This window comes from Macaca thibetana, chromosome 4, assembly GCF_024542745.1.
Source record: "Macaca thibetana thibetana isolate TM-01 chromosome 4, ASM2454274v1, whole genome shotgun sequence".
Taxonomy (NCBI): Eukaryota; Metazoa; Chordata; class Mammalia; order Primates; family Cercopithecidae; genus Macaca; species Macaca thibetana.
In genome coordinates this window covers 32,266,352-32,292,297 of record NC_065581.1, presented here as the reverse complement: position 1 = coordinate 32,292,297, position 25,946 = coordinate 32,266,352, and the positions used below count along the sequence as shown (strand labels likewise).

Below are 25,946 nucleotides of genomic sequence, written 5' to 3'. Positions count from 1 at the left end.
AGACTCCGTCTCAAAAAATAAAAAAGACACCACTTTGTGCAATTCCTAAATGTTATTTCACTAATGGAGATGGTGGGGTGCTGTCACATGTTTTTCAGCAGCCAGCAATATGGTGAGAACATGACTGAGGCAGTGGGTTTGAGATACTGGGTGTTTGTTTTTGTTTTTAGGCAGACTCACCCTCTATCTCAAAAAATAATAATGATTGCCCAGTATTGTACTAGTTCATTTAAATTAATTTCTATAGCATATTTAGGTGAGTCTTTCTTTTATTTTATTTTATTTTTTTTTTTGAGACAGAGTCTCTCTCTGTCGCCCAGGCTGGAGTGCAGTGGCCGGATCTCAGCTCACTGCAAGCTCTGCCCCCCGGGTTTACGTCATTCTCCTGCCTCAGCCTCCCGAGTAGCTGGGACTACAGGTGCCCGCCACCTCGCCCGGCTAGTTTTTTGTATTTTTTAGTAGAGACGGGGTTTCACCGTAGCTAGGATGGTCTCGATCTCCTGACCTCGTGATCTGCCCATCTCGGCCTCCCAAAGTGCTGGGATTACAGGCTTGAGCCACCGCGCCCGGCCGCTTCTTTTTTTTTTTTTTTTTTTTGAGACAGAGCCTTACTCTGTCGCCCAGGCTGGAATGCAGTGGCGTGATCTTGGCTCACTGCAACCTCTACTTCCTGTATTCAAGTGATTCTCGTGCCTCAGCCTCCTGTATAGTGAGGACTACAGGCGTGCACCACACACAGCTAATTTTTGTATTTTTATATTTAGTTTAAAATTTTTTTTTTCTTTTCCTTCTGGGTTCGAGTGATTCTCATGCCTCACCTCCTGAGTAGCTGGGATTATAGGTACACACCACAATGCCCGGCTAATTTGTTTTGTTTTGTTTTGTTTTGTTTTTTTGAGACAGAGTCTGGCTCTGTCGCCCAGGCTGGAGTGCAGTGGTAGGATCTCGGCTCACTGCAAGCTCCGCCTCCCGGGTTCAAGCGATTCTCCTGCATCAGCCTCCTGAGTAGCTGGGACTATAGGTGCATGCCACCACGCCTGGCTAATTTTTTGTATTTTTAGTAGAGACAGGGTTTCACAGTGCTAGCCAGGATGGTCTTGATCTCCTGACCTTGTGATCTGCCCGCTTCGGCCTCCCAAAGTGCTGGGATTACAGGCATGAGCCACCGCACCCGGACAATTTTTATATTTTTAGTAGAGATGAGGATTTGCCGTGTTGGCCAGGCTGGTCTGAAAGTCCTGGCTTCAAGTGATCCGCCCACCCTGGCCTCTTAAAGTGCTAGAATTATAGGCATGAGCCACTGTGCATGGCCTGGACGCTGGGTTTTAAAGACTTTCAGAATTTTAACAAAAATTGGAGTCCCAACAGAGAACTGCTAACTGCAAGATAAACTTTATTTATTTTTTTTTTTTTTTTTTTTTTTTTTTTTTTTTTTTTTTTTTTTGAGACGGAGTCTGGCAAGATAAGCCTCCCAAGTAGCTGGGACTACAGGCGCCCGCCACCGCCACATTTTTAAAACGGGGTTTCACCGTGTTAGCCAGCATGCTCTCGATTCCTGACCTCGTGATCCGCCCATCTCGGCCTCCCAAAGTGCTGGGATTACAGGCTATGATTATTTTTATTTATTTATTTATTTTGAGATGGAGTCTCACTCTGTCACCTGGGCTGGAGTGCAGTGGCTCGATCTCGGCTCACTGCAACCTCCGCCTACCTGGTTCAAGTGATTCTCCTGCTTCAGTCTCCCGAGTAGCTGGGATTACAGGCGTCCGCCACTATGCCCAGCTAATTTTTTGTATTTTTAGTAGAGATAGGGTTTCACGATGTTGGCCAGGCTGGTCTCGAACACCTGACCTCGTGATTCACCCGCCTCAGCCTCCCAAAGTGCTGCGACTATAGGCGTGAGCCACCATGCCCGGACACAATTATTTTATTTTATAACTTTAGAGATGAAGTCTTGCTGTGTTGTCTGGACTGTTCTGCAGCTGGCTTCAAGCGATCCTCCTGCCTCAGCCTCCCAAAGTGCTGGGATTACAGGCTTGAGCAACGGTGCCCAGCCAAAGGGTGTTTTTTTAAATTTTTGCACCATTCTCTCAAAGAGCGCTGGTGTTTTGATAGCATTCCTCAAATAGCATTTTAAGGGGCTCGAGGATTGGAGAATGGAGAGGACATCACTCGTGCCTGGATCATCAAGAGTAATGCTGCCGCCGGGCGCGGTGGCTCAAGCCTGTAATCCCAGCACTTTGGGAGGCCGAGACGGGTGAATCACCAGGTCAGGAGTTTGAGACCAGCCTGGCTAACACGGTGAAACCCCGTCTCTACTAAAAAATACAAAAAACTAGCCGGGCGAGGTGGCAGGCGCCTGTAGTCCCAGCTACTCGGGAGGCTGAGGCAGAAGAATGGCGTAAACCCGGGAGGCGGAGCTTGCAGTGAGCTGAGATCCGGCCACTGCACTCCAGCCTCGGCGACAGAGCGAGACTCCGTCTCAAAAAAAAAAAAAAAAAAAAAAGTAATGCCGCCTACCTTTATCTACATATGGGGCTCTGGTTCCAAAGCAATAAATGTTTGAAAATAGCTAGCCTGGGCGACATTCACAGTGAGACCCTTTCTCTACAAAAAAAAAAAAAAAAAAAAAATCAGCTGGGCATGGTGGCTCACGCCTGTAATCATAGCTACTCAAGTGGCCGCAATAAACCATGATCACACCATTTCACTCCAGCCTGGGTCACAGAGTGAGACCCTGTCTCACAAAAAAAAAAAAAAAAAAAGCTGATGGTTTTGGGAGTCAGACAGACTTGGACTGAAGTTCCTGTTTGTTCTAAACTCAGAAAGTTTAAAACAACCTCTCTTAGCCCCTAAGGTAGTAACTACTTCAAAAGATGCTGTAAAGATTACAAATACTATATAGAACACACGTCTAGCCTTTACCAGTTGTTTAATGGTAGCTATGAAGAATAGGTTGGTTTGGCCGGGCATAGTGGTTCACACCTGTAATCCCAGCACTTTGGGAAGCTGAGGTGGGCAAATTGCCTGAGGTCAGGAGTTAAAGACCAGCCTGGCCAACATGGTGAAACCCCATCTCTACTAAAAATAAAAAATTAGCCGGGCATGATGGCGTGCGCCTGAAGTCCTAGCTACTCAGGAGGCTGAGGCAGGAGAATCACTTGAACCTGGGAAGCTGAGGTTGCAGTGAGCCAAGATCACACCACTGCACTTCAGCCTGGGCGACAGTGAGACTCCATTTCAAAAAAAAAAAAAAGGGGGCCGGGCACGGTGGCTCACGCCTGTAATCCCTCCCAGCACTTTGGGAGGCCGAGGCGGGCAGATCACGAGGTCAGGAGATTGAGACCATCCTGGCTAACGTGCTGAAACCCTGTCTCTACTAAAAATGCAAAAAAATTAGCTGGGCGTGGTGGTGAGGGCCTGTAGTCCTAGCTACTCCAGAGGCTGAGGCAGGAGAATGGCATGAACCCGGGAGGCGGAGCTTGCAGTGAGCTGAGATCGTGCCAGTGGACTCCAGCCTGGGTGACAGAGCAAGACTCCGTCTCAAAAAAAAAAAACGGCGCGGTGGCTCATGCCTGTAATCCCAGCACTTTGGGAGGCCAAGGCGGGTGGATCACGAGGTCAGGAGATCGAGACCACGGTGAAACCCCGTCTCTGCTACAAACACAAAAAATTAGCAGGACGCCTGTAGTCCCAGTTACTCGGGAGGCTGAGGCAGGAGACTGGTGTGAACCCAGGAGGTGGAGCTTGCAGTGAGCTGAGATCGTGCGTGCCACTGTACTCCAGCCTAGGTGACAGAGCGAGACTCCGTCTCAAAAAAAAAAAAAAAAAAAAAAAATTGGATTGGTTTAGGGAGAGGAGATGTCGGGATGTCGGGTTGAAAATAAACTACTCTGTTAGCCGTCTTTCCTACTCCAGGGCTTAGGAATTTCCCCTTTTGGTTGTACCTTTTTCTGACTTCAAGTCCTTGACTTCTCCCAGTCATGTTCTCATCCCAGCTCTGAAGTCACCTCTATGTTGACTTTGTTATAAACTAATTTGATTCTTCTCTCCCTCTGCCCTTGACAGCATCTGTGGAACCCTCCATTCTGTGGATCAGGTGAGATATAGTAAAGGCCCAGAATTGGTTCCTGGGGAAGGAGAGGGTTGGGTTCTTACATCATGTCTCTAGGGTTAATAATGGTGTTATTCGGCCAGGTGTGTGGTGGCTCATGCCTATAGTCCCAGCATGTTGAGAGGCCGAGGCCTGAGGTCAGGAGTTAAAGACAAGCCTGACCAACATGGTGAAACCCTGTCTCTACTAAAAATACAAAAAATTAGCCGGGCATTGTGGCGCATCCCTATAATCCCAGCTACTCCAGAGAGGCTGAGGCAGGAAAATCGCTTGAGCCCAGGAGGCGGAGGTTGCAGTGAGCCAAGATGGTGCCCTTGCACTCCAGCCTGGGCAACAAGAGCAAAACTCTGTCTCAATAAATAAATAAATAAATAATAATGGTGTTCATCTTCCTTTCCTAGTATCTCAACATCAAACTAACTGACATCAGTGTCACAGACCCTGAGAAATATCCTCACATGGTAAGTTGGGGTCTGTGGAGAAGAGGAAATAAAGCAGGAGGCCTCTGGGTGGTTAGAGGACATTTTTAAGGGTGTTTTCACATTTGTCCATCTTTGTCTAGTTATCAGTGAAGAACTGCTTCATTCGGGGCTCAGTGGTCCGATATGTGCAGCTGCCAGCAGACGAGGTCGACACACAGTTGCTGCAGGATGCGGCAAGGAAGGAAGCCCTGCAGCAGAAACAGTGATGGCTCCTCCTCCTCTTCCCCTCCCTCTTTTATTGGTGACCTGTAACCCCAAGTCCCAGCCCAGAACCCCTAACCCCGAATACTTGAAGGGGTTTTGTTTTTTTACTAATGATGGTTTTGTGGGTTTTTTTTAAGGGATGAGTGGATGAGAGGAATAATAGGGAACAGCTATCCTCTCTTGAGAAGGGGAGGATAAGTAGGCTGGGAAACTTCAAAGCCTTCCCAGTCCCCAGCACCTGCCTTTCTCACTACTTCCCTGGAGATGGTAGGAGAGTTTCCTAGGTCTTTCCAGGGCAGCATGTGATTCATTTGGGGATGGAAGGAATCTGTCCCGCATCGGGAATAAAATTTATGATGCAAATTCGTGTTTTGGTTCTGTTACTGTGTGTTGGGCAGGGTGCTGGGATGTGGAAAAGGATGTCAAATTCATCCAAGTCCCTGTTACTCTCCATTAACCCAGCCAAGAATCCAACTCAGCTTCCCACTACTCTCCTTGGTATAAAGCATATAATACAGTTGCTGTTCACCATGTTTCCCCAACATGCCCCTACCTGCATGTTCTCCTTCTGGCCTTTTGCTTATACCATACCTGCAACTGGAGTGCTTGGTGTCCTTCCATTAATGTGACAGTGTTATAAGATGCACTTCATGCTACCGGACTTCGCCAGTCCAACCAAATCAGTACATGTTTTCTGAATATGTACAGAAGATAAATACAAGTGATGTAATTTATATTTTGGAGAAAAGTTGTGACTGGGAATTACTAAACTTCATTCACTCATTCAGCAAAGAGTTCATGATAACAGATGAGACTTCTCAGCCTTAAGGGACCGTTAGAGACCATCTAGCATGACCCTCCTTTTCTTGTTTTTGAGATGGGAGTCTTGCTCTGTCGCCCAGGGTGGAGTGCACTGGTGTGGTCTGGCTCACTGCAACCTCCGCCTCCTGGTTCAAGTGATTCTCCTGCCTCAGCTCCGAGTAGCTGGGATTACAGATGCCCACCACCATGCCCGGCTAATATTTTTTTTTTTTTTTTTTTTTTTTGAGATGGAGTCTCACTCTGTCACCCAGGCTGGAGTGCAGTGGTATGATCTTAGTTCACTGCAATCTCCGCTTCCAGGTTCAAGTGATTTTCTTGCCTCAGCCTCCCAAGTAGCTGGGATTACAGGTGTGTGCCACCACACCTGGCTAATTTTTGTATTTTTACAAATACTCCAGCTCTGTCTCCAAGCTGGAGTGCAGTGGCACCATCTTGGCTCATTGCAATCTCCACCTCCAGGGTTCAAGCAATTCCCTGCCTCAGGCTCCGGGGTAGCTGGGATTACAGGCGCCCGCCACCACGCCTGGCTAATTTTTGTATTTTTAGTAGAGATGGGGTTTCACCACCTTGGCCTGGCTGGTCTTGAACTCCTGACCTTGTGATCCACCCGCCTCGGCCTCCCAGAGTGCTGGGATTACAGGCATGAGACGGGCTTTCACCATCTTGGTCAGGCTGGTCTGGAACTTTTGACCTCAGGTGATCCGCCCGCCTTGGCCTCCCAAAGTCCTGGGATTGATTATAGGCGTGAGCCACCGCGCCCGGCCGTCACCCTTTTCTCATACATGAGGAGATGAGGCTCAAAGAGTAAGCTGGACGCCAGGGCCTCGGCAAATGGACCTCCCCTTCGGTCCTCATCAGGCTGCTCCCTCCTGGCCTCTTCCCCGATACCGGGTGGGGAACGCTCTCCACCTGCAGGGCCAGCTGACTCCCTGGCCTCTTCCCCGATACCGGGTGGGGAACGCTCTCCACCTGCAGGGCCAGCTGACCCTCTTGGGCCAGTTCCCTAGCTGCCCGCTGGGCGCCGCCCTCGCCACCCGGCCCGAGGACCCGCACAAGGTGCCCGTGGCGGCGCCTGACGGGAGCGCGGTGCCCGGGGGCGTCCTCTCGTCCTGCGTCCGCGCCCAGCGCCCCGCGCCCCGCGCTGTTCCTCGTGAGAGCGGCTGGCGGCTGGCGGCGGGCGGCGCGGCCCCCGGGGCAGTGTCGGACACGGTGGTGCGCGTACACGCAGGCGGGGCCAGGCCGCCCCCGCCAGGACCCGCAGGCCCGGAAACTCTCCCTGTCACAAAGGGGGGAACACGTGGGCGCCGGCTGCCGGGGCGGCGATCTCAGGGAACTAGGGTCACCTGGAGAGCCGCCCACCATCTCTGCCCGCTCGACTCCTCCGCCCCGGCCGCCCGGCCGGTCCAGCCGCGGCCGGCGCCTGGCTGTGAGGTGGATTCCCGGTCCAGTCTTACCATCTCCCTCCAGTACGTACACGCGGCTCGAACCCGCGTCCAACCAGACGCCGACCGGCTCCTGAGAGTCTTCCACACTCCCCGAAGCCTCGCGATCATGGATAGTCCCTCTTCCCCAGGAGCTCCCTACTGTCACTGCTCCTCTGAGAGCCAGGTCTTTGGCTCCTGACAGCCTGCCTGGTCAGACCCTCAGTCCTGGGGGACTCGGGTGTCTGCGGCGGAGGAGCTCCCGTGAGGGTCCCCTCTCTACTCAAATATAGGACCCACCTGGATCCCTCAGTCATCCCCTGTCTCTCTTTCTTCTTAGGTTTTTCTACTTCGTTCGGACCCTCTCATAACTATGTCCATCCTCTACGTCTCCCCTCACCCAGATGCCTTCCCCAGCCTCCGAGCCCTCATAGCCGCTCGCTATGGGGAGGCTGGGGAGGGTCCCGGATGGGGAGGAGCCCACCCCCGCATCTGTCTCCAGCCGCCCCCGACTAGCAGGACTCCCTTTCCCCCACCCCGCCTGCCGGCCCTGGAGCAGGGGCCCGGTGGACTCTGGGTGTGGGGGGCCACGGCTGTGTCCCAGTTGCTGTGGCCTGCTGGCCTGGGAGGCCCAGGGGGCAGCCGGGCTGCTGTCCTCGTCCAACAGTGGGTCAGTTACGCCGACACGGAGTTAATACCAGCTGCCTGTGGAGCAACGCTGCCGGCCCTGGGCCTCCGAAGCTCGGCCCAGGACCCCCAGGTGAGGGGGTTGTACAGAGGGGGAGGGGAGAAATTCAGAGGAGGGAAGCGAGGACTGGAATGGGCAGTGAGACAAGAAGGTAGCACATCAGATGTGGGAAAAGAGTGATCAAATCCCAGATTGCCAACCGGTATGGTAACCCTGGGCACGCTTCATAAACCCGCTGTGTCTTGGTAGTCCTATGTCTATGACACACAGGCAAGTTGATGTAATGCTTGCCTCACTGAGTTAATAGGATTAAAAGATGTGCGCAGAGCACATAGTTTAGTGCCGGGCACTTTTAAAGTCTCTTAGTAAAAGTTTGATGAGTCTGAAATTGATGAGGATAGAAATTATTTGAATTGCAGGAAAAGACTGGGTGAGGGAGAGATGACAATTGCTGGGAGGAGATAAAAGAAATGAAATGAGGAAGGGAAGTGAGAGGAGAGATAACCCTGCCAGATTGTAACTATCAGTCCTTCCAAAGGAGACCTGAGCCTTGGTGTACTTTCAACTCCACCTCCTTGCATGGTGTTGAGCACATGATAGGAAATTAGTATTTATTGAATGGATGAATGAATGCGACAGACCCTGACTTGCTCCCTCATGTTGTGATCACCCTATAGAGTCCTTACATTCAGAATGTCTGTCCAAACAAACAAATAAAATAGAGTTCCTCTCTCCTGGAATTCCCTGTTCCCCTCTTTTTTTTCTTTTCTTTTCTTTTCTTTTTTTTTTTTTTTTTTAGACTGAGTCTCCTTCTGTTGCCCAGGCTGGAATGCCATGGTGCGATCTCAGCTCACTGCTCAAGTGATTCTCCTGCCTCAGCGTTCTGAGTAGCTGGGATTACAGGCGCTTGCCACCTCGCCTGGCTAATTTTTTGTGTTTTTAGTGGAGATGGGGTTTTGTCATGTTGACCAGGGTCTTGAACTCCTAACCTCAGATTGTCTGCTCGCCTCGGCCTCCCAAAATGCTGAGATTACAGGCGTGAGCCACGGCGCCCGGCCCCTGTTCCCCTCATTCTGCTTTATTTTTCTTCATAGGAGTTAAGAAAAATATGGCATGGGTTTTTTTTGTTTTTTTTGTTGTTGTTGTTGAGACGGAGTCTCGCTCTGTTGCCCAGGCTGGAGTACAGTGGCATGATCTCAGCTCAATGCAAGCTCCATCTCCCGGGTTCACGCCATTCTCCTGCCTCAGCCTCCCTAGTAGCTGGGACTACAGGTGCCTGCCACCATGCCCGGCCGATTTTTTTGCATTTTTAGTAGAAGCAAGGTTTCTCCCTGTTAGCCAGGATGGTCTCGATCTCCTGACCTCATGATCCCCCCGCCTCAGCCTCCCAAAGTGCTGGGATTACAGGCGTGAGCCACCAGGCCCGGCCCGAGCACTGCATTTTATATTCGCTCATTTGTTGTTCCCCTATTCAGCTCATTGTTCGTGTTGTCCCCATACAAGAAAATGTTCCTGAACTCTACTCAGGTCAGGGCTCTGTCACTATCTCCCGGGTTTACGTTCTCCTGCCTCAGCCTCCCGAGTAGCTGGGACTACAGGCGCCCTGGAGAAGTTTCACTTAAATATTTCTCCTGACCTCGTGATGTCTGAACCTGAGCAGTTATTTATTGAGTTGCCTCATATAATCTTTACTTCTATGCTTAACATATTGCATCTAACACATAAGTATTGAGTTTCATTTGCTGGATGAGTCAGAAGTATTTTTATTATGACTACTTGAGTGAAGAAATGGGACTCAGAGGTGGTGATTTGTTGGAGTGGGGTGGAGGGAGGCCAAAAGGAGGGTTGTGGTGGGAGATGGAGGCGGGCCAAACCTTGTCTCACACCTCTTCCCCTTCCTGCCAGGCTGTGCTGGGGGCCCTGGGCAGGGCCTTGAGCCCCTTGGAGGAGTGGCTTCGGCTGCACACCTACTTGGCCGGGGAGGCCCCTACTCTGGCTGACCTGGCGGCTGTCACAGCCTTGCTGCTGCCTTTCCGATACGTGAGTCACCAGGCCTGGGGAAGAACAAGACTGCTCCCCTCAAACCTCACTATAGGGTGACTGAGAATAGTCATTTATTTCGTGTTCCAGGTCCTAGACCCACCTGCCCGCCGGATCTGGAATAATGTGACTCGCTGGTTTGTCACGTGTGTCCGGCAGCCAGAATTCCGAGCGGTGCTGGGAGAAGTAGTTCTATACTCAGGGGCCAGGCCTCTCTCTCATCAGCCAGGTGAGGCAGGGTGAGGAGTTGGAGGATAGGGGCTTCCATGGGGCCTTCCATGCAACTCACTTTCTTTTTTTCATAGAAATGGCAGAATCACTGGGGCAGGGTCCTGCGGGAGAGGAGGGGGAGGGGGGAGGCCAGCATGGGCGAGACCTCGGGCATCTGAAATAGCCCATCTGAAACCTAGTAGTGCCATCCAAGAGGGTCCCCAGCTGGCTGAGTCTGAATTTCTGTGCTTCTCTCTAGGCCCCGAGACTCCTGCCCTCCCAAAGACAGCTGCTCAGCTCAAGAAAGAGGCAAAGAAACGGGAGAAGCTAGAGAAATTCCAACAGAAGCAGAAGATCCAACAGCAGCAGCCACCTGCAGGGGAGGTGAGAGGCGAGGGTGGAGCTGGAAGGAAAGTTGATGTGTGCAGTGATGGGGTGGCTGATGCCTGGGCCTATGTCTTCTCCCTCCCAAGCAGAAGAAACCAAAACCAGAGAAGAGGGAGAAACGGGATCCTGGGGTCATTACCTATGACCTCCCAACCCCACCCGGGGAAAAGAAAGGTACTAGGAGTGGGAAGGGGCTCACCTCTCAGCAGCCCCTTCCAAGTTTTCACCTTATCTTGCTCTGTTCTTGCTCTCACCACTTTGTTTGGTGAGGATTTGCAGACCCCCTCCCCTGCCCCTAGGCCCCTCAAATGCTTGTCCTACGATGTAAGCGACATTCAGAGAGGGAGATCCTGATCCCTCTCTGCCAGCCTGTCTCCTTCCTGGTGCTCTCAGCCACGCACTGAGCCCTCCCTTCCTCTCCCCCAGATGTCAGTGGCCCCATGCCCGACTCCTACAGCCCTCGGTATGTGGAGGCTGCCTGGTACCCTTGGTGGGAGCAGCAGGGCTTCTTCAAGCCAGAGTATGGGGTGAGTGGGCACTGCTGCCCAGGCCCAGAGTGGGTGGGGTGGGGAAGGGCAGGACTGAAGGACGTGTTGCCTGGGAGGGGCTGGGAGAGGTGACCTGAGGCCTTAAACATGTGCCATCCTTCTCCACCATCAGCGTCCTAATGTGTCAGCAGCAAATCCCCGAGGTGTCTTCATGATGTGCATCCCACCCCCCAACGTGACAGGCTCCCTGCACCTGGGCCATGCGCTCACCAACGCCATCCAGGACTCCCTGACTCGATGGTGAGCTCCTATCCGCACCTCCCTCTGGTTCCCTCTGCCTCATCTGGCTCTCTCCTCTTGGCTGACAGCCCCCCAGCCTCTCTCCTTCTGGGTTGGTGCTTACCTCTGCCCCCAGAGGCGCTACACTTCTCTCTCTCATTCCCATCTGATCATTTAGCTTCCTCTCCTAGTCCAGTACTCCCATGCAACACTGCCACTTGCAGACTCTCTTCTCTCCCTTCTTTCTTTATTTAATTTTAATTTAAGTTAATTTAAATTTTTGTGAAGATGGGTTTTCACTTTGTTGCTCAGTCTGGTCTCCAGGTCAAGTGATTCTCCTGCCTCAGCCTCCCAGGGTGCTGGAATTATAGGTGTGAGGCACCACACCCAGCCTATCCCTTCTTTTTCTAGTAACAATAACATTATTTTGAATTTAATTTTAAAAAAAAATATATATATATATATATTTTTTTTTTTTTTTGGAGACAGAGTCTTGTTCTGTTGCCCAGGCTGGAGTGCAGTGACACCATCTTGGCTCATGGCAACCTCCGCCTCCTGGGTTCAAGTGATTCTCCTGCCTCAGCCTCCCAAGTAGCTGGGATTACAGGAATCTGCCACCGCAACTGACCAAAATATATGAATATATTCTTTTTTTTTTTTTTTTGAGACAGAGTCTCGCTCTGTCGCCCAGGTTGGAGTGCAGTGACCGGATCTCAGCTCACTGCAAGCTCCCCCTCCCGGGTTTACACCATTCTCCTGCCTCAGCCTCCTGAGGAGCTGGGACTACAGGCGCCCGCCACCTCGCCCGGCTAGTTTTTTGTATTTTTTAGTAGAGACGGGGTTTCACCGTGTAGGCCAGGATGGTCTCGATCTCCTGACCTCGTGATCCGCCCGTCTCGGCCTCCCAAAGTGCTGGGGTTACAGGCTTGAGCCACCATGCCCGGCCTATGAATATATTCTTATAAGAAATTTAAATTTTCAAATCCCCTTGACCACCCCCCCACACCTACTTCCTCCCAAGATTTAGCCATTGTTATCACTTTGATGTGTATCTTTCCAGATCTTTCCTATTTACTTACATCTACATGTACCCATAGAAATTTATAGTTCTCCTTTTGGGTGAGTCTTTTCTATATTTTAACATAAAGGGTTCACATTACACATGTTATGCGCTAGCTTTCTTCTTACACTTAACACTTTCTCTTGGAGATCTTTCCTTGTCCTTACACACATACCACACATACTGACTTCCTTCTTTTTCATTGTTCCATAATATCCCATAGTGTGGCTATACCATAGTGAAGTCACTCTTTTTTTTTTTTTTGAGACAGAGTTTCGCTCTTTTTGCTCAGGCTGGAGTGCAGTGGCGCAATCTCTGCTCACTGCAACCTCCACCTCCTAGGTTCAAGCGATTCTCTTGCCTCAGCCTCCCAAGTAGCTGGCATTACAGGCACCTGCCACCACACCCGGCTAATTTTTGTATTTTTAGTAGAGATGGGGTTTCACCATGTTGACCAGGCTGGTCTCGAACTCCTGACCTCAGGTGATCTGCCTGCCTCAACCTCCCAAAGTGCTGGGATTACAGGCGTGAGTGAGCTACTGCTCCCAGCCTGGAGTCACTTTTTAATTAATGGTTCTTTCTGGTTTGTTGTTGTTGTTGTTGTTGAAAACCTTACTCTAATGCACATCCCTGTATATCAAGCTTGTCCAACCTGCAGCCTGTGGGCCACTTGTGGCCCAGGAAGGCTTTGAATGCAGCTTAACACAAATTTGTAAACTTTCTTTAAACATTTAAGATTTTGTGTGTGTGTGTGTGTGTGTGTTTTAAGCTCATCAGCTATCGTTAGTGTTAGTGTATTTTTATTTATTTATTTTTATTTTTTATTTTTTTTGAGATGAGTGTCGCTCTGTCGCCCAGGCTGGAGTGCAGTGGCACAATCTGGGCTCACTGCAAGCTCCAAGCTCCGCCTCCCAGGTTAACGCCATTCTCCTGCCTCATCCTCCTGAGTAGCTGGGACTACAGGCGCCCGCCACCACACTCAGCTAATTTTTTTATTTTTATTTTTACTAGAGACAGGGTTTCCCCATGTTAGCCAGGATGGTCTCGATCTCCTGACCTCGTGATCTACCCGCCTCGGCCTCCCAAAGTTCTGGGATTACAGGCGTGAACCACCGCGCCCGGCCAGTGTTAGTGTATTTTATGTGTGGCCCAAGACAGTTCTTCCGTGTGGCCCAGGGAAGCCAAAAGATTGGATACCCCTGCTGTACATGCTTGCTCAAGCATGTGTGGAAGGGTTTCACTGGTGTAGCTATCAAGAAGTGAAACTGCTAGGTCGGCAGGGCACACCTATATTAAGTACGCACAGAAGCTGCCAGGTTGCCCTGCAGAATGGCTTTGCTGATTGATACCTCCAGGAATTGCTGTGAGAGGATTCATTTCCCCACCCTTTCCGAGCCTGAGCATTAGGGTTGCCTAATTAGTTTTGCCAATCTGATGGACAAAAAAATGATACCTCTGTTACTTTACTTTGTACTTTTCTGATTACTATTGAAATTGTACCTATTTCCATATTTCTTGGCCAGTCAGGTTTACCCGTATGTGAATTGTCTGTATCTATCTTTTGCTTGTTTTTCTATTGATTCTTTGTTGTTTTTCTTTTTAATTTTTTTTGAGAATTCTTTACCTGTTCTGGGTATTGATTTTTTTGTTATATATTGTAAATGTTTGTGTTTTATTATTGTGTGGTAGTTTTCCTGTTATTGTAAATGTTTCTCCTGTTTTCTGTTACTATTTGTTTTCACTGCTAATATTTTAATTAGTAATAAATACAAAGTAATATTATAGGTGACAAATCTTTTTAAAAAGTGTTTTAAAATGACTTTACCATTTTTGGAAACCAGGGTTTTTTTTTTTTTTTTTTTTTTGGAAACTCGCTCTGTCGCCCAGGGGAGTGCAGTTCTCATTATATTTTAATTCTCCTGCCTCAGCCTCCCCATAGCTGGGACTTCGCCCGGCTAGTTTTTTGTATTTTTTAGTAGAATTTTTTAGCAGGTGTCGATTAGTGTACTAAATTGGGATGTTGGTCAAAACCAGGGTTTATTATATTTAAATTTTGACTGGGTACCAAAAGATAACTGGGCCCAACTATGTGCCCCTCCTGCGCTGAGCACTGGGGATGTAATGTTTATGCATTTTGCAAGTAACTGAGAGCTGGGAAAACAGTTATTTGTTTTATTTTTTTATTTTTATTATTATTATTTTTTTGAGGCAGTCACCCAGGCTGGAGTGCAGTGGCGCAATCTTGGCTCACTGCAAGCTCCGCCTCCCGGGTTCATGCCATTCTCCTGCCTCAGCCTCCAGAGTAGTTGGGACTACAAGTGCCGGCCACCATGCCCGGCTAATTTTTTGTATTTTTTTTTTTTTAGTAGAGACAGGGTTTCACCGTGTTAGCCAGGATGGTCTCAATCTCCTGACCTCGTGATCTGCCCGCCTCGGCCTCACAAAGTGCTGGGATTACACGCGTGAGCCACGGCGCCTGGCCTGGTTTTTTTTTTTTTTTTTTTTTTTTGAGTCAGAGTCTTGCTCTGTTGCCCAGGCTGGAGTGCAGTGGTGCATGCTTACTGCAACCTATGCCTCCTGGGTTCGAGCGATTCTCCTGCCTCAGCCTTCTGAGTAGCTGGAATTATAGGCACCGGCCACCACACCCGGCTAATTTTTCTATTTTTAGTAGAGACAGAGTTTCACCATGTTGGTCAGGCTGGTCTTGAACTCCTGACCTTGTGATCCACCTGCTTCGGCCTCCCAAAGTGCTGGGATGATAGGCATGAGCCACCTCGCCCAGCCAACAGTTCTGTTAAATACACATAACATACAATGGCCAAGTTGTTTGTGTTTGTGTTTGCGTTTTTGTTTCGTTTTTCAATTTTTCAATTTTTTTTTTTTTTTTTTTTTTTTTTTGGAAATGGAGTCTCGCTCTGTCACCCAGGCTGGAGTGCAGTGGCGCGATCTTGGCTCACTGCAAGCTCCGCCTCCCGGGTTCACACCATTCTCCTGCCTCAGCCTCCTGAGTAACTGGGACTACAGGCGCCCGCCACCACAACTGGCTAATTTTTTTTTTTTATTTTTAGTAGAGACAGGGTTTCACCGTGTTAGCCAGGATGGTCTCGATCTCCTGATCTCGTGATCCGCCCGCCTCAGCCTCCCAAAGTGCTGGGATTATAGGCATGAGCCACCACGCCCAGCCCTGTTTTTCATTTTTTTGACAAAACCAAGAGAGGGTCTCGCTATGTTGCCCCAGCTAGTCTTGAACTTCTGGGCTCAAGTAATCCTCCTCCCTCAGTCTCCCAAAGTGCTGGGACTACAGGCATGAACCACCATACCTGGCCCCCAAGTTTGTTTACATGAGAACAGAATGAATACTTTTTTGTTTTTTAAATGAGACAGAGTCTCATTCTGTCACCCAGACTGGAGTGCGGTGACGCGATGTTGTCTCACTGCAACCTCCACCACTCGGGTTCAAGCAATTCTCGTGTCTCAGTCTCCTGAGTAGCTGGCACTACAGGCGTGCACCACCACGCCCAGCTAATTTTTTTGCATTTTTATTAGAGAGAGTTTTGCCATGTTGGCCAAACTGGTCTCGACCTCCTAACTTGAAGTGATCCGCCTGTCTCGGCCTCCCAAAGTGCTGGGATTACAGGCGTGAGCCACCGCGCCTGGCCACATACTTCTTATAAAACGCTTTTTTCTTATAAAACTCTTAAGGTAGCCACATTTTTTTCCAGTGAACATGGTTTAAATAAAATGTGAGATACTCCCATTACTTTAATGGAATAGAGTTATATCAACTTTTTATTTTTATTTATTTATTTTTTGAGACAGAGTCTAGTTCTGTCACCCAGGCTGGAGTGCAGTGGCGCAATCTCGGCTCACTGCAAGCTCCACCTCCCGGGTTCACGCCATTCTCCTGGCTCAGCCTCCCGAGTAGCTGGGACTACAGGCGCCCACCACCGCGCCCGGCTAATTTTTTGTATTTTTAGTAGAGACGGGGTTTCACTGTGATCTTGATCTCCTGACCTCGTGATCCGCCCACCTCGGCCTCCCAAAGTGCTGGGATTACAGGCGTGAGCCACCGCGCCCGGCTTATTTATTTATTTCTTTATTTTTGAGACAGAGGCTCTCAGCTGGGAACAAAGGTGCACGCCACCATGCCTGGCTTTTTTTTTTTTTTTTTTTTTTGCAGAGACTAGGTCTCACTATGTTGCCCAGGCTAGTCTGCAACTCCTGGGCTCAAGCAATCCTCCCACCTTGGCCTCCTAAAGTGTTGGGGTTATAGGTTTGAGCCACTGTGCCTGGCTTGAATTCTTTAATCTATCTAAAGTTTCTTTTTGTGACTATTGATAAGGGGAAGATTTTTTCCAAATAATTAGCTAGTTGTTCCAAACAAATATTTTGAATAGTTTATCCTTACTTTACTGATAGGAAGTGCCACCTTTCACAAATACTAAATTTGCTTGTATCTGTTTCCAGGCACTATTTTGTTTCTATTTAGTAATTTATTTTAACAATTAGAACTTTTGCTATCCTGTTTGGCAGGAGCCTCCTCTTTGTTCTTTTTTTTTTTTTTTTTTTTTTGAGACAGAGTCTCACTCTGTCATCCAGGCTGGAGTGCAGTGGCCCAATCTCAGCTCACTGCAACCTCCACCTCCCGGGTTCAAGCGATTCTTGTGCTTCAGCCTCCCAAGTAGCTGGGATTACAGGCATGCACCACCATGCCTGGCTAATTTTTGTATTTTTGGTAGAGACAGGGTTTCGCCATGTTGGTCAGGCTGGTCTCGAACTCCTGTCCTCAAGTGATCCACTCGCCTTGGCCTCCCAAAGTCCTGGGGTTACAGGTGTGAGCCACCACGCAGGCCTGTCTGTTCTTTTTCCATATTGCCTTGGCTCTTCCTGCAAATCTTTTCTCCTTGACTAGCTTTAGAATCACAAGGGTTCCAGCTCTACCCCTGCTTCTTTCTTTTTTTGTTTGTTTTTTGGAGACGGAGTCTCACTCTGTCACCCAGGCTGGAGTGCAATGGCATGATCCTGGCTTGCTGCAACCTCTGCTTCCCGGGTTCAAGCAATTCTCCTGCCTCAGCCTCCCAAGTAGCTGAGGTTACAGGCATATGCCACCACGCCCAGCTAACTTTGTATTTTTAACAGAGACAGGGTTTTACCATGTTGGCCGGGGCTTATCTTGAACTCCCCACCTCAGGTGATCCACCCACCTCGGCCTCCCAAAGTGCTGGGATTACAGGCACGTGCCACCATGCCCAGCTAATTTTGTATTTTTAGTAGAGAAGGGTTTTACCATGTTGGCCAGGCTGATCTCGAACTCCCCACCTTAGGTGATCCGCCCACCTCAGCCTCCCAAAGTTCTGGGATTACAGGCATGAGCCACTGCGCCCCGCCTCCCTCCTTCTTTATTTAGAGTCCATTGACTCCTTGCCTGGAGCCTCTCCTTTCTTTGGTGCCAGGCCCCACTGGCCTGACTCACCCTCTGGTCCTCCATGCCCCCCAACAGGCACCGTATGCGTGGGGAGACCACCCTGTGGAACCCTGGCTGTGACCATGCAGGTATTGCCACCCAGGTGGTGGTGGAGAAGAAGCTATGGCGTGAGCAGGGGCTGAGCCGGCACCAGCTGGGCCGCGAGGCCTTTCTACAGGAGGTCTGGAAGTGGAAGGAGGAGTGAGTATGCAGCATCGCTGTGGGCATTACAGCCCTGCCTCCCTATTCCCTATCCAGAGGACCTCTGTCACCTGTAACCCCTGGCCACAGGGTCAGACCCTCTCACAGAGGCAGAGTCAGTTGGCTCTAGGGACCAGGTAAATTTCAGGGGGATGGGTGATCTCCACACTGCCTAGTCAGCCACCTGATGTCTCCCTCCAGCCCAGGCATGAGTGCTGACCTCAGCCTGTCTGTCTACTTCCAGGAAAGGTGACCGGATTTACCACCAGTTGAAGAAGCTCGGCAGCTCCTTGGACTGGGATCGAGCCTGTTTCACCATGGACCCTGTGCGTGGGAGGGGTCTCAAAGCTGGGGCAGGAGTAGGAGTCTCCCCAGGGTGGGACCCCCACAGGAGAGAGCACAGGTGCTGCGGCCCTCTCTCAGGAGCTGGCCCACGTGAAACACTATGGAGGGCTCGGCTGCAAATGCCACTTCCCACCCCTCGCCACGGCCCTTTCCATATCGTGGCCCTTCGTGTTCCCTGTCTTGGCTCTGGGAGCTCCAGATTCCTCCAGATGGCACATGATCAGGACCCCGTCTCCCACGGAGCCTGAACTCCCAGGGTCCTCTGCACCAGTACTTGTCCCCAGCTGAGTGTCTTCGTTGCCATCTGCAGCATCACAAGACTTGTTGGCTGCTCTTGTGTTCCCTTAGTCCCCTCTCCCCCTCAAGGAAAGAAGGAAAGTACTCCCCTCAGAGGGGTCTTTGTACTGGCCAGTGGGACTCTGTATGGGCCAGGCCTCACTGGAGCCCTGGGTGTCTGCCTGGGCCTCCAGCACAAGGCCCATCTCTCTGACTTCTCCCTGCTCCACCCCAGAAACTCTCAGCAGCTGTGACAGAGGCCTTTGTCCGGCTTCACGAGGAAGGTGTCATCTATCGCAGTACCCGCCTTGTTAACTGGTCCTGCACCCTCAACTCCGCCATCTCTGACATTGAGGTGCGCCCCCTAACCTGGCCTGTCTCCATCTCCAGTCTACCCTGGCCCTGGCCCCTGGGCCACGCCTCTAAATACCCATTTTACAGGTGGATAAGAAGGAGCTGACAGGTCGCACCCTGCTCTCCGTGCCTGGCTACAAGGAGAAGGTGGAGTTCGGGGTCCTCGTGTCCTTTGCCTATAAGGTCCAAGGCTCAGGTAGGAGCCAGGGGCACCAGGATCCTGGGCTGGGAGTGGTAGGAAGGGGCCAGGGCCAAGACCACAAGGCCTTCTGTCACCCCAGACAGCGACGAGGAGGTGGTGGTGGCAACAACTCGGATCGAGACAATGCTGGGAGATGTGGCTGTAGCTGTGCACCCCAAAGATACCAGATACCAGGTGGGGGACTGTCCACAGTTAGGGAAGGAATCCTGGCCAAAAAGGGCTCCCGTCCTTATGGGGTGGAGGGGTTGGACTTAGGACCCTGGCTGAGGAGAGGAAACTGGGTTAGAAACTGGTCTTCAGCGTCTTTCCCAGCTCTGACGGTATAGCTACTGGGGGCTGTTTGGGGAGTTCAAGTGTTGGGATAGTCAGGGCCCTGGAAAGGAAGGACTTGGGCCCAGCCCTTTAAAAAGTTTTTAAAAAGTTAAATAACTGGGCGTGGTGGCTCCTGCCTGTAATCCCAGCGCTTTGGGAGGCTGAGGCAGGCGAATCATAAGGTCAGGAGTTCGAGACCAGCCTGGCCAACGTAGTGAAACCCCGTCTCTATTAAAAATACAAAAAATTAGCCGGTTGTGGTGGCGGGTGCCTGTAATCCCAGCTACTCAGGAGGCTAAGGCAGGAGAATCGCTTGAACATGGGATGCGGAGGTTGCAGTGAGCTGAGATCACTCCGCTGCACTTCAGCCTTGGCGACACAGGGAGACTCTGTCTCAAAAAAAACAAAAGTTAAATAGAGACAAGGTCTCGCTCTGTTAACCAGGCTGATCTTGAACTCCTGGCCTCAAGGAAGCCTCCTGCCCCAGCCTCCCAAAGTGTGGGGATTACAGATGTGAGCCATGGCACCAGGCCCCTGCATGCATTTTTTTTTTTGAGAGAGGGTCTCTCTCGCATAGGCTAGAGTGCAGTGGTGCCATCTTGGCTTATTGCAACCTCCACCTCCCGGGTTTCAAGCAGTACTCATGCCTCAGCCTCTTGAGTAGCTGAGATTACAGGCATGCGTCACCACACCTGGCTAATTTTTTTTTGGTTTTTTTTTGTATTTTTAGTAGAGACAAGGTTTCACCATGTTGGCCAGGCTGGTCTCCAACTCCCGGCCTCAAGTGATCTGCCTGCCTCAGCGTCCCAAAATTCTGGGATTACAGGTGGGAATCACGGCGTCTGGCCCCACTTCATGCTTTTTTGGTATCTTTTTCCACCCCCAGCACCTGAAGGGGAAGAACGTGATCCACCCATTCCTGTCTCGGAGCCTTCCCATTGTCTTCGATGAATTTGTGGACATGGATTTTGGCACAGGTAGGCAAGGGGCTGGTCCTATGGGGACAGGAAAAGACTGGAGCTGCACACTAGCTGTCCATCTTCTCTCAGAGAAAAAGAAAATAAGCTTCAGCCAAATAGGCAGAGCTTGGGGTGGTTCTCAAGGGACTGCATTAGACAAGTGGGGGCCAGGAGTGGTCTTGGAGCTACATCCTTCTGCAAAAGAGGTGAGTGTAGGAAGGAACTCCATGGAGTCCCTCATGACCCAGGCATCCCCATGTACACCCAGGTGCTGTGAAGATCACCCCCGCACATGACCAAAACGACTATGAAGTTGGGCAGCGGCACGGGCTGGAGGCCATCAGCATCATGGACTCCCGGGGGGCCCTCATCAACGTGCCTCCGCCTTTCCTGGTGAGGCTGCCTGGAGCATGAGTGCCCGGGTCAGGGAGATGGAGGGGTGGCTGGGCATCGCCATGATGAGGCCTCGTTCCCACCCAGGGCCTGCCTAGGTTTGAGGCCAGGAAAGCGGTGCTGGTGGCGCTGAAGGAGCGGGGACTGTTCCGTGGCGTTGAGGACAACCCCATGGTGGTGCCACTTTGCAAGTGAGGGTGGGGGCCTGAGAGGGGAGGAAGGTGGAGGGCTCCTTAGGGCTTTACCGCCTGGCCTTCTCACCTATGCGTACCCACAGCCGGTCGAAGGACGTGGTAGAGCCTCTGCTGCGTCCGCAGTGGTACGTTCGCTGCGGGGAGATGGCCCAGGCTGCCAGCGCCGCTGTGACTCGGGGCGACCTCCGCATCCTGCCTGAGGCCCATCAGCGCACATGGCATGCCTGGATGGACAACATCCGGTGTGTGGGGCCCTCAATGTGGGAGGGGCTTGCCAAGGGCTGAGCAGGGCTCGAGCCAGGCTCCACCAGGCCCTCCCTGATTTCCCCTCCCCAACATTTGCAGGGAGTGGTGCATTTCCAGGCAGCTGTGGTGGGGCCATCGCATCCCAGCCTACTTTGTCACTGTCAGTGACCCAGCGGTGCCCCCTGGGGAGGTGAGCAGACGGCCAGAGCTAGCTGCTGGGACACCCTCGGGGAGCAGTGTGTTTATTGGGTCCTTGGTGGGGGGAGGGGCAGGATGAGCCAGAAGCAAACACACCCCCTTGGGTAATCACTGCACCTGCGGCAGGACCCTGACGGGCGGTACTGGGTGAGTGGACGCAACGAGGCGGAGGCCCGGGAGAAGGCAGCCAAGGAGTTCGGAGTGTCCCCTGACAAGATCAGTCTCCAGCAAGGCAAGGAGGGGCTTTGAGGGTTTGGAGGGAGTTGTTGGGGGCAGAGCTCCACTCCCTCTGACCTCTGACTTTTGGCCTCTCTCAGATGAGGATGTATTGGATACCTGGTTCTCCTCCGGCCTCTTCCCCTTATCCATTTTTGGCTGGCCCAACCAGGTGTGTTCCTGGGGCCAGGGCTTGGCGGGACAGGGGACTGGAGGGTGGGTGTTGGCTCCCCTTCACACCCTGGTCTGCCCTCAGTCAGAAGACCTGAGTGTGTTCTACCCTGGGACACTGCTGGAGACTGGTCACGACATCCTCTTCTTCTGGGTGGCCCGGATGGTCATGCTGGGCCTGAAGCTCACGGGCAGGCTGCCCTTTAGAGAGGTGCGGAGACAGCCGAGACCCTCCCATCACCCCCAGCCTCCTCTCCTGCTGTCCTGTTCTGCAGCACAGGCCCCGCGTGGCTGGGGCATGGAGTTAGCTGTAGGCAAGCCTGACCCAGGGGCTGGTGGGGGGTTGAAATCCAGCCTGGGCCCTGCTCAGTGATTCCTGTGCCCAGGGCTTCGTCTTCCCAGAGGAGGGAGTGCTTCTGAGTCACATAAAGGCACTGAACGAACACTTGGGGACACTCAGTGGGACATGAGCTTCACAGTGGGGTAGACCAGACACAGTCCTGGTCGGGGCACTGAGACCGGGGAAGGAGAGGACTGAGTCGCACGGGCCTGCCCACCTGCTCTTCAGGTCTACCTCCATGCCATCGTGCGAGATGCTCACGGCCGGAAGATGAGCAAGTCTCTAGGCAATGTCATCGATCCCCTGGACGTCATCTATGGAGTCTCCCTGCAGGTGGGCTGGGTGCTGGGCCAGCCAGGAAGGGCTGTGGGGCTGTGGCCACAGCCACCTGACTGCTCCCACTCCACCCTCAGGGCCTCCACGACCAGCTACTGAACAGCAACCTGGATCCCAGCGAGGTGGAGAAGGCCAAAGAAGGGCAGGTGTGGAGGGTTGGGCTGGGCTGAGCAGGGGCACAGCGTGGATGGGGCTGGCTGAGGACACTCGTGCCTCTTCCCTGTAGAAAGCTGACTTCCCAGCGGGGATTCCCGAGTGTGGCACCGATGCTCTCCGGTTTGGATTATGTGCCTACACGTCCCAGGGTATGGCCCCCAAAGCTGCCCTCCCAGCCACTCTCTCCTTCTGTGAGGCCCATCCCTCTTCTCCACCCTGAGCCTCTGGTGGGCATGGGCTGGGAAGAGGATGATGAGGACTCACGTCTTACCCCCGACCCAGGTCGTGACATCAACCTGGATGTGAACCGGATACTGGGTTACCGCCACTTCTGCAACAAGCTCTGGAATGCCACCAAGTTTGCCCTTCGTGGCCTTGGGAAGGGTTTTGTGCCCTCACCCACCTCCCAGGTAAGGGCCTGGTGGGCAGCAAAGGCTGGGCACAGGAATCACTGAGCAGGGCCCACACAGGCTGCACCCCTGTCCAGAGTGGCCTCCGTGTTGCCGGGGGGACAGATAGACACAGAGACGGACAGTTAAAGGGAAAGCCCAGGGCACTGGGGGCTGGGGCCTGTCACTTCTTCCCAGATCCTGGCACATAGGTGGTTGCTTTGGACTCATCAGACTCTGGATGAAGATTTGCCCATGACTCCTGCCCCCATGGGGTTCTGGCACCCTCCCCTGGCCCGCGGGCTGATACACCCTCTCTCCCCAAGCCCGGAGGCCATGAAAGCCTGGTGGACCGCTGGATCCGCAGCCGCCTGACAGAGGCTGTGAGGCTCAGCAATCAAGGCTTCCAGGCCTACGACTTCCCGGCCGCCACCACTGCCCAGTACAGCTTCTGGCTCTATGAGCTCTGTGATGTCTACTTGGTGAGAAGGAGCAGAGCGGGGCCGGGGATGGTGGGGGCGGGCGGGCAGCAGAGCCCTGGGCTCAGTTTTGCCAGAGTTGGCCTTGAGACCTAAGCCAACCCATCCCCTTCCCAGTCCTCACATGCACAGTGAGGGCTCAAGGCTAGCCGTGAGCCCTGTACCTCTCGTCCCCTAGGAGTGCCTAAAACCTGTACTGAATGGGGTAGACCAGGTGGCAGCCGAGTGTGCCCGCCAGACCCTGTACACCTGCCTGGACGTTGGCCTGCGGCTGCTCTCGCCCTTCATGCCCTTCGTGACGGAGGAGCTGTTCCAGAGGCTGCCCCGGAGGATGCCGCAAGCTCCCCCTAGCCTCTGTGTCACCCCCTACCCAGAGCCCTCAGAGGTATGGCATGGCCTGGAGAGGGGAGTCTGACCTGCGCTGCAGCCCCCCTCACCCCCTCCTCCACCCCACAGTGCTCCTGGAAGGACCCTGAGGCAGAAGCTGCCCTCGAGCTGGCGCTAAGCATCACGCGAGCTGTGCGCTCCCTGCGGGCGGACTACAACCTCACCCGGATCCGGCCTGACTGTGAGCCTCACGCCCCCATGTTCACCCCATCCCACTGTCCCCTCAGCCCACTCTGCGACCCAGTGTCCAGCAGTGACTGCTTGGTTTCCTGTCTCCATGGAGCTAGGCCTCACCTTTCTCCCTCTCTGGCAGGCTTCCTGGAAGTGGCGGATGAGGCCACGGGCGCCCTGGCATCGGCTGTGTCGGGCTACGTGCAGGCGCTGTCCAGCGCAGGTGTGGTGGCTGTTCTGGCCCTGGGGGCTCCCGCCCCGCAGGGTTGCGCTGTGGCTCTGGCCTCTGATCGCTGCTCCATCCACCTGCAGCTGCAGGGGCTGGTGGACCCTGCGCGGGAGCTGGGCAAGCTGCAAGCCAAGCGAGTTGAGGCACAGCGGCAGGCCCAGCGTCTGCGGGAACGCCGTGCCGCCTCAGGCTACCCTGTCAAAGTGCCCCTCGAAGTCCAGGAGGCAGATGAAGCCAAGGTGTGTGGCGTGAGTGGGCATTTCCCACACCATCCACTTCCTCCGTCAAAACCCTGGTCTGGGCTGGTCCGAGTACAGTGGTGTTGACGATTAATTGATCGTAACCAGCTACAGATTTCTTTGTTCCTTCTCCATTCCCACTAACCTTACAAAACAAAACAGCCTGGTTCAGTGCCTCACACCTGTAATCCCAGAACTTTGGGAGGCCGAGGTGGGTGGATCACTTGAGCCCAGGGGTTTGAGAGCAGCCAACATGGTGAAATCCCATCTCTACAACAAATATAGAAAAATCAGCTGGCCACAGTGGCACACACCTGGGGTCCCAGCTACTCGGGGGGCTGAGGTGGGCGGATTGCTTGAGCCTGGGAGGTCAAGGCTGCAGTGAGCCGAGATCATGCCACTGCACTCCAGCCTGGACAACAGAGAGAAAGAAGACCCTCTCTCTCAAAAAAAAAAAAAAAAAAAAAAAAAAAAGCATCCAAAACAAAACCCAAAATCCAAACCAAAACTTCCTGGTCTGGAAGCTGGACTCTGTACCCAAACCTGGGGAATCCACTGGGAAGCATGGAGCCCAGGCGCTTGGAGCAGGGACCATAGAATGCCCTTCCCTTACACATGGGGAGCAGCTGGGGGCTGGGCACAGCCCAGGGTCACACAACAGGTCGGAGATGGAGGCTGACCTAGAACCAGGCATCCTATCTCCCAATCAGACCCTTCATACCCCACCTAGCTGCCTAAAATGTGGAAACCCGCATGCCTGAGGCTAGGCTTGGGGTCCACGTGTAGTCGGGAGCCCTGGACCTCCCACCACTTACTTTCAAGCCTACCGAGCTGACCCTGGAAGGCCAGTCTCGTTTGTCCCCTGCCTCCTGGGTTCCGCCAGAGAGGAGTAGTATAGTAAGCTGCACAGACATGGAGAAAATCAGTCATGGAGGCCAAGAGCTAGAGAGCCTTGAGTGGACCTGGTTCATCTCACCTGGTTCTCCCAAGAGCCCTGGGAGGGGTAATATTATCGTCATCTGACAAATGAAGTGATTGGCCTGGACCCTGTGCTCTCCTGCTTACGTGGGGACACTGTGTGGGGAGCATGGAGGCTCTGAGGTTCCTTTGTTCTTGGGGACTGACCACTCTGTGGAAAAAGGCAAGACCCAAGAGGTGCTGGTGGAGGTGGGGGTGGGGGTGCTGGCGGAAATGGGTGGGGAGCCACGCCAGCCAGGTTCACGCCTCCTCCGAGCTACTGACCTTCCATGGTCCTCGCTCATCTTTCCAACTTTGTTGTCCTGGGTGTCTGGGGGTCTCTTCGCTTGGACGTGGGTCCTCACCCATCCCCTGGTTCCACTCCAGCTCCAACAGACGGAAGCAGAGCTCAGGAAGGTGGATGAGGCCATCGCCCTATTCCAGAAGATGCTGTGATCCACCACCTAGCTTCCCCGCTCACCCCCAGCAGCTCACCATGGGGATGGCAGCAATAAAATATTTTCCCACAAAATCCTC

The 25,946-nt window shown here is 52.6% G+C and overlaps 2 protein-coding genes across 4 annotated transcripts; both read left to right on the top strand.

Annotated features, from left to right (window-relative positions):
* Nucleotides 1-4,054: 4,054 nt before the first annotated feature.
* On the top strand, nt 4,055-5,163 carry LSM2 (LSM2 homolog, U6 small nuclear RNA and mRNA degradation associated; the record flags this gene model as incomplete). Its single annotated transcript, XM_050788837.1, has 3 exons — nt 4,055-4,099; nt 4,516-4,575; nt 4,677-5,163. Coding segments are annotated over 3 exons (231 nt in total), but the record flags the coding sequence as incomplete, so codon positions are not given.
* A 1,845-nt stretch (nt 5,164-7,008) lies between these two features.
* Nucleotides 7,009-25,941, top strand: VARS1 (valyl-tRNA synthetase 1). 3 transcript variants are annotated; one of them, XM_050788328.1, is made up of 30 exons: nt 7,009-7,088; nt 7,384-7,803; nt 9,637-9,771; nt 9,862-10,000; nt 10,241-10,365; nt 10,458-10,542; nt 10,795-10,895; nt 11,029-11,156; nt 17,696-17,860; nt 18,105-18,186; nt 18,717-18,836; nt 18,923-19,031; nt 19,117-19,211; nt 20,236-20,326; nt 20,577-20,701; nt 20,789-20,892; nt 20,979-21,137; nt 21,241-21,331; nt 21,466-21,571; nt 21,657-21,727; nt 21,812-21,937; nt 22,295-22,399; nt 22,480-22,548; nt 22,629-22,707; nt 22,841-22,968; nt 23,274-23,429; nt 23,605-23,811; nt 23,883-23,994; nt 24,127-24,452; nt 25,797-25,941. In XM_050788328.1, the coding sequence occupies exons 2-30, from the start codon at nt 7,417-7,419 to the stop codon at nt 25,863-25,865; spliced, it is 3,795 nt and encodes a 1,264-aa protein (XP_050644285.1). In that variant the 5' UTR covers nt 7,009-7,088; nt 7,384-7,416; the 3' UTR covers nt 25,866-25,941. The 3 variants fall into 3 exon arrangements, with proteins under 3 accessions (XP_050644285.1, XP_050644283.1, XP_050644284.1); XM_050788326.1 differs by having other exon boundaries at nt 10,455-10,542; XM_050788327.1 differs by lacking the exon at nt 7,009-7,088 and having other exon boundaries at nt 7,375-7,803; nt 10,455-10,542.
* The last annotated feature ends 5 nt before the right edge of the window (nt 25,942-25,946 follow it).

Excerpts from the sequence above, each read along its gene's own strand:
- VARS1 (XM_050788326.1), top strand. The coding sequence starts at position 7,417 with ATGTCCATCCTCTACGTCTCCCCTCACCCAGATGCCTTCCCCAGCCTC. Across the intron at positions 22,969-23,273 it reads TGCCCTCACCCACCTCCCAG|CCCGGAGGCCATGAAAGCCT; the intron begins GTAAGGGCCTGG and ends TCTCTCCCCAAG. Across the intron at positions 23,995-24,126 it reads CACCCGGATCCGGCCTGACT|GCTTCCTGGAAGTGGCGGAT; the intron begins GTGAGCCTCACG and ends CCTCTCTGGCAG.